Source organism: Ricinus communis, chromosome 4 (genome assembly GCF_019578655.1).
Source record: "Ricinus communis isolate WT05 ecotype wild-type chromosome 4, ASM1957865v1, whole genome shotgun sequence".
Lineage (NCBI taxonomy): Eukaryota > Viridiplantae > Streptophyta > Magnoliopsida > Malpighiales > Euphorbiaceae > Ricinus > Ricinus communis.
Window position 1 is genome coordinate 14189273 of NC_063259.1, and position 8098 is coordinate 14197370.

Here is an 8098-nt window from a genome sequence, read left to right on the forward strand (position 1 = left end):
CCACTGTACTTTGGTACGTTCTGGATTAGATTGGGTAATGGGTAATAATTAAGAGATTGACCTAATTTAAGTATTACTATCAAAGATTATTACATCCAACAAACTCAAACTCTAGTAGGACTGAGGTGGAGGCTTAATTACTTTTCAGCTCCTCTAATATTTTTTTATTAGAGATAAGAAGGAAGAGATTCAGTTTTGAATTAAAAACTTAGCTCAAATTAACTTCGTTCTTATAATAATAGATCACTAGCTTTTTCTAATCTTTACTTGGTAATGGTTGACGACGAATAAAAGTTGAGTTTCCTTTGTATACAGCAAAGTCAAAAAAAATAAAATTATGGGTCTCATGCTTATTTTATATATTGAGCAAAGTAGGCTCAAATTGTGGTAAATACACATAATGAATGATGATATAATCCTTCCACTCCTTTTCAACTAGAGATTTAATGATAGAGAATAAATCTATATAATAATAATTATTATTATAGGAGAATTAAGATAGACTTCTAATGATAGAGAATTAATTTTACATGATAATGGAAATGGTGTTGATTTTGCATATTGGAGATGATATCAACCTCAACCCTTCTAAATGTCACTATAGTATCTAATTTTGATGATAATAAGAGCACCCATTTTCTAAAAGAACAAAAAAAAGAAAAAAGAAAAGAAGAAAGCATTAATGATAACCATCAAACCATATTTGCAGATGCTACATGAACCATCTCCATCCCAAGATTTTTATTCTCCTTTGTCTTCTCCTTTTCCTTCTCTTTCTCTTTTTGATCATCTTTCATTTTAAGATGCATACCATACACATAAGAACAAAAACCCCAGCCACAGAGCAAAGTGGACACCACTTTCACCCCACCAAACTCTTCTCCATACACCAAAACACCTCCTAACACGTTCATGGCCAAAAGGGCAGTCATGCATATCCCTCCTGTTAGTGATGATGTCAAGAAAACCATCCCTGCAGTCCCCATGAAGCACAGTTGCCATGTGATTATATTTCCAAACACTGTAATCCAATACCACTTTTCTCCTCTGTCAAACACAACTTGGCTCTCCCTCTTCATCTCTGAAAATCCACCGTCCGATGCCATCCCGATGGTGGCTAATGCGGTGGCCGCAATTTCCATCACCATCTGCATTTCTATCACCATTTCATAACAGCAAACGTTCTTGTATATCTTCTCCATGACTGGTAGATATAGGGCAAATAGCAACCCGGCTCCTACAGTCGAAAAGAACCCTATAAAGTATTTATCAGGAGTTAAGCCTTGAGGTCTGTCATGACGCGAACCAAATGCTAGAAGGACTGAGCTTAGAGTTAAAAGAATTACACAATTAAGATTTTGGAAAGTGATCTTTTGTTTGACAATGATGACAGAAAGAATGAGATTGAAAACAAGCTGAGATGACAGTAGGAGAGATGAAGTTGATACAGGAAGATAAGAATTGCCCCATGAGAAGAGAAGGTTGTTTAGGCCTAACATGAAGCCAATCAAGATTGATAAGATTAGCATTCTAGGAGTGAAGCGATCAAAGGGTCTCCTCTCAGTGCATTTGAAGAGATAGTAAGGGAGGAAAATGGGGAAGAAAAGAAGAGGAAAACCAGCTGACTGAACCCATGTAGATACCCATCTACTCGAACCTCTGTGGTTAAAGTAGAATTTGGATAGCAAGCTAGAAGAGATTGAACCCACAAAGAGAAATGAATAGTTGATCACCAAAAGAAGCAAGCTGCTAGTGTTCTTAGCCTTTTGCTCTTCTCCTTGGAATTGGGTACTTGGATTGCTCATGATCACTGGAGTAGACTGTGGTGATAAACCTTGTGTTGAAATTGCTATTGCTAGCTCTTAGGATGGGTTTATAGTGTTATGGAGAGCGAGGGTCGGATTTGCCTTTTGAGAGACTGAGGGCACGTTTGGTATTGCTCCCTTGAAATTTGAGAAAAGAAACTATTTTATAAATATTTATTAAACGTAATTAATTTTTGTGTTTGAGACAAAATTTACATGGTTAGGTATTATTAATTTTATCTATATATTTATTTATAAACAAAATTAATTGCATAATAATATAAGTATTATTTATTATTTACTACAGTTATATTTATTAATTTTTAATTATAGAGCATATAGTAAATAAAATCATATATCATCGAGTACTAATATATTCAACTAAATAAGCAAAAAGTACCCATAAAATAAAATAGCAATTTCAAGCTTTTTCTCTTAAAAAAATGATAGAAAAGTGATATTCAAGAAACAGGTGAATGCCTTGTTTTCAGAAGTGGGGCTTATGCAAATAATAATAAATCCATTGAAAAAAGGAGTTGAAATTGAAGAGACGCATTGTTTGTTTTATGAACAAGATTCTAATCTAACATCTTTACATTTTGTGCCGTAAACTTGTGGGACCTTTTAGATTTTATGTTTATATGATTTTAATAAGAGCATCCAATGGTCACCAATGTTAGTGCCTTTCTTTTTATTTTATTTTTTTAATTTCTTACAAATCATGCCTCTTCAACTAATTTCTCTTTGTTTTACTGCCCTTTATTATTTTGTTAACAAATTCCCACAATTACATTTTGAACTAGAAAAATAAAGGTTGGGGGTGCTAGTCACTTATTCCCAATTTCATACTAATTGATTTTTTTTTTGAATTAAAAAATTTAAATCATCTATCATTTTTATATATTCAATGCGATATTAACTTTTTTATTTTATTTTTATATTCAAATAGGTGTAATAAATTTTAATAATATCTATAGAAGGAATAATTAATTATTTTATCATGGTAGAAGTTTCTTATACATACGTGGATTAAAGATAATAACCAGTCGTTTATCCGTGCATTGCACAATAGACATTTATTATTTTGATTATAAAATCAAGTTGATAAATTTAATAAAATTTATAATATCTTAAAAATAATAGCAAACTAATTATTTTTATATATTTTTAATTTTTTAAAATTTAAATTTTTTTATTAATGCAAGAATTATTCTAGAAATTATTTATTAATTAATTTTAATATTATATAAATTAATATATCAATATAATTGATATTACTATTTTAATGTATTATTATTTAGAATTAGAATTATTGTCTAATTACAAAACTAATTTATTAGTTAATATAATATTAAATATAATTAATATACTTTTTTTAGGATAGAATTGGTATTATTATCTTATTTCTTAGAATTAGAGTTAGTGTCTAATTAGGTATGTAACTTATAAATCGATAAATTAATAAAAAAACTATAAAATTACATATAATCTTGAATCCCATATGTCAAAAGTAAGTACACATGTCAAAATTAAAATTTTATGTGTCGAAAATTAAGTATACATATTAAAAAAATTTAGGTCTCATAAATTAATATATACTAGTCGTTTATCCGTGCATTATACGACCGTTATTTTTATTTCGATTTTAGAATCAAGTTTATAGATGCAATTTAATAAATTTTTAATATTTAATATTAATTTATAATATTTTAAAAAATAATAGCAAACTAACTATTTTTAAATGTTTTTAATTTTTATTGGTACAATAAAATAAAAATAATTTTTAATATATTTATTTATTAATTATAATATTATATAAATTAATACTATCAATATAATTGATATTACTATTTTTAGAATTAAAATTTATTAGTAAATATAATATTTAAAAATATTATTTTTATAGTTAGAATTATTATCTAAATTAAAAATCAATTTATTAGCTCATATAATATTAAAATATAATTAATAATGCTATTTTTTAGAATAATCATTATCTAATTAGAAAACTAATCATTATCTAATTAGGAAACTAATTTTTTATTAATATGTTATTTTTTAGGATTAGAATGAGTGTTTAATTAAGAATGTTATTTATTAATCAATAAATTAATAAAAAAATTATAAAATTATACATAAATTTAAATCCTATGTGTTGAAAGTAAGTAAACATATCAAGACAATAATTATATGTATTAAAAATTAAATATGGATGTAAAAAAAAAGATTTAGTTCTAAAAATTAATGTATATATAGGCTATATTAAGAGGATATGTATGTAAAATGGTAAGAGGATAAGAGAAGGCAGAAAGGAAGGCCTATGAGTTCATTGTTTGTTGTTTTCTTGAATATATATGGTGGCTAGTGGCTTTCTTCTCGGATAATTGTAGACAATATTATTGAGCCATTGCTCGAGTTGCCGCATTTTGTAGTGCAATTCTTACTTCAAAATTTCAATAAAACAAAGATTTATTACTATTTAAAAGAAACATAAAAGTCGTTGCCGTTTGTCTTTATTATTTGCTTCTTTTATTATTTTTTATCAAGATTTTACTGAATATTTTTTAAATCAATAATTTTTATTATATTAAAATATTTTCTATCGATTTGTTCTTTTTATTTATTGTTATAATTCTTTTATGGAGCTTTTAGTTCCCTTTATGGATATGAAATCAATTATTGAGATTTAAATCATTATTTATAGATGTATAGTAGACTTGAAACATTAACATTTGATTAATATATTTTGAATGAAGTTTAAAATTAAAAATTTGACTTATAATTTTAAAAATATCATAAAATGAAAGGCATTACTAAATTATAAGTTAAAAGAATTATATTAAGACGATTGAATAATTTAGATATAAATTTTTATTATTTATTTATTTATTATTAATTAAATTTTCAAAGAATAAAAGAAAGGATATGATTAAAAAGAAGAAAGAAAGAAAAGACATAAGCTAGCGATAGTAAGGGGTTCTGCCAAAAACGAGAAATATGGGCCAAAGGGATAATGAGTAGCGGCAGCACCCCCATATTATTTAGGAAGATTGCGAAAGGAATGGATCATTCCCACACTATTGCATCAAACCATCCTCACATCCCTTTCACTCAATGTAAACTTGCCAAAACCCCATCCAATATATATTTATAAGAATCCAAATACAAATTGTTCCATCTTTCTATAGTTTACATGCTTTCAAAATTATTGGCAAGTAAAAAAAAAAAAAACCAAGTACTAGCAAAATGGTTGCTAAGTGGTTTATATATAGAGATTACACTGCTGTGGTAGCTATATTTTATCGTTAAATCGGTATCTTTTTCAGTGTTATGCGGTGTAATTATCAATTATTTTTTTAGCAAAATGCGTATTTAAACATGTCAACTCTGGTCATTTTACTATTTTAATATTTTAATTTTGAACTTAATTTAACCAATACTTGAACTCGGTCTTTATAGCCTTTTTCATATTTTTAATTTCTGAATTAATCTAAATATGATACTTGAATTATATTTTTTGATGATATTTAAACTCCTATATGTAGTATATATGGATATGTTAAATGAAGCATATATAAAAAAGTATTTAAATATTATAAAAGAACAAATTTAGATATTTATTAAATTATATTAAAAATAAAGATATTATATTAACCAAATGATCAAAACTCAAATATATTAATACGCTAAATTCATTTCTTCAGTAGGTTATTGATGGATGAATCCGTATCGAGACCAAAAGATTTAGTATCAATCTTTTATGATCTAATATCTCGCTTTGAACTGCAAGGGATTAACAAAATGAAAAAAATTGCATCTACGAAGTTAACCCGGCATTAAAATACATATTTTAACTTGAACAGAATTTAAAATTCTAAGTTCCTTCCTTCATTTGTAATAAGAAGAAAAAGAAAAAGAAAAGGAAGAACAAATCTGGCTAATTATCAATCTTCAAGGTTTGTTATATATATATTTATATACAAATTAGTTGAGGAAATCGGCAAACCGTAGCTTGAAAGATGCCAAATAGTACCAAAATGAGTTATCTGCGTTGCTTCTTGGTAAAGGAAAACAAAAGCAAAAGAGCCTCTTTCTTTTTTCTTTTTAAATTTTTATTAACAGGAAGGGTATGAACACTGAGAAATAGCACTAGAAATGGCAATGGCAATGGTAGAATATCTGACAAACAAATCGTCCTCTCTGCATTCCTTTTGATTACCACTTTATCATAAAGAAACCAGTTGACGTCTAGGGCTTTTGCCGGACGAATAAGATCCGTCCACCATGCCCACAGTTAATTCGTCCTTGCTGTAGCTACTCCAATTTTCCTATTTTATTACATTTATGCTGTGCTCTTTATGACATTCTTTGGACCCTTATGTACTCTTTTCAGGTCCTAATGATCATACAATCATATCCGACGCTTTCTTTTTTGATTTCTTTTCCAAGGAAATAAAGCAGAAGGTTAGCTTAATTATGAGATTTCTTAAGCACCACCATCATCATATCTCAAGGTAAAGACCGGTTCAAGGGGTTTAAAATGTCTAGTTGGTACTCAAAATGTTGAGGTTTGTTTAGCTTAGTTAATCCAGGTTAGATTTATAATTATTTGTAAAGGAAGGAAGGTAATCAATAACGAGTTTGCTAAGATCATTCAATTATTTGGAGCTTTTGGTGGCCTTATTATGATTTCACACGTGCAAGTTCTTAAGTCATTTTCATTACCATGAGTGGATTCCAAATCATTCGGATGTGCTTTAACGATTTCTTTGTCATTTGTATTTAATACAAAATGGGAATAATTAACAATCATTATTCCACAATTTTATAGTAATTAAAATGGAGAACTTACTTTTAGTTTTGGTTGACCTTTTTATTATTATTGGTGTCTTGTCCTTTTTAACTTCTTGATGAGTAAAAAGCTTAAGTGAAATGGACAAGAACAAGGACAAATAAAAAAGATAAAATATTTATTATTTTTCATGTATTTATGCTTTTCTTAAATAATACTTAAATTATATCATTGGTAAAATCACATTATAAAATTGAAAAAAGAAAAAAAAGGAAAAATTAAAAAGACAAGAAAGAAAGAGAGATGTCTACTTGTCTGGCTTAATTATTATAAATGTAATGCTTACTTGTCAAATTGCATAATGTCATGAGCTTACTTTGGGTAATTTGTTATTCTAATCATTATTTACTATATATCTTAAGTACATATTATTATTGGATTTATAGATGTAAAGGTTAAACTCTTTTTAGTTCAAATGATAAAAAAATATATTTCTCCTTGAGTGATTGTAAAAGTATCCTTCTTTCCATTAGTTTGATATTATTTAAAAATAAATTTCAAAAATATTTAAAAATAAGGGTTAAACTAATAAATACATTTGCATGTGGGACCTGCGCTAATCGAGCTACATAAACTTACAATATTTACTTCAACACGATGTAATAAAATGTTAAACAAGACTTGCTGTAGATATATATTTCAATTTAAATAAAATTTCAAATTTAAATCTTTTTTTCTTTTATTTATAATTAAAAAAGGTCATCCCTCTAGTTAAATGAAAATTATCAACTTTATAAGGAATCCACAAGGAAAAGACAATCAATTTTGCCTATTCAACTAATCTCAAGTCATAATTATCCTTTGTACATAGTTTTTAACAAAGACAAACCACTTCCATCTCCTCTTTCCTTGGTAATGGAAGCTAGCTCATCTAATCAACCCTTAGCAATGATATAAGCATAGTTGCAGATTTCAATTGGATTTTTACTATACAAAAATTAAAAAATAAATAAATAAAAATAAAAAAATCTACCTATTACCTTCTGTTTCCATGCTTCTAAATTCCAACTTTGTAGTTTATCATAATCATAATTAAAAACGACCGCAGTAGCACTAAAAATAGTTATGAAAGACATAAGAAATAGTTTTAAAAGAAAAGGAAAATCTACTTTGTGGAATAGAGGACAAATTGCAAGCTTGCTTTCACACATCTAATTCCAAAAACAAGATAAATCAGAATGCCTGAGTTAAGCCATCTCCATACCAATGATAATATTAATTTATATATATAGCATTAGTTTCTAATTTCTTTAGTGATTGAGTTAGCTTGAATTTATTTGAATTAATTAAGAGGTAAAACTTAATTAGATGCATGAATTGCAAAATAAATTATTTTAATGTTATAGTTTAGTGATAAGATAAGATCAGCCTGTTTGTGATGTAAAAGTTCAAATTTCATCTAATTAAAAAATAGAAAATAATATAAAGTAATTATATTTAT

General features: G+C 26.9%; 1 protein-coding gene across 1 annotated transcript; it reads right to left on the minus strand.

The window, feature by feature from the left end:
• Positions 1 to 499: 499 nt before the first annotated feature.
• Positions 500 to 1927, minus strand: LOC8258887 (probable purine permease 4). The gene has a single exon (XM_002533945.3). It carries the CDS (start codon positions 1803 to 1805, stop codon positions 693 to 695), a length of 1113 nt encoding a protein of 370 aa, XP_002533991.2. The 5' UTR covers positions 1806 to 1927; the 3' UTR covers positions 500 to 692.
• Between the last annotated feature and the right edge of the window lie 6171 nt (positions 1928 to 8098).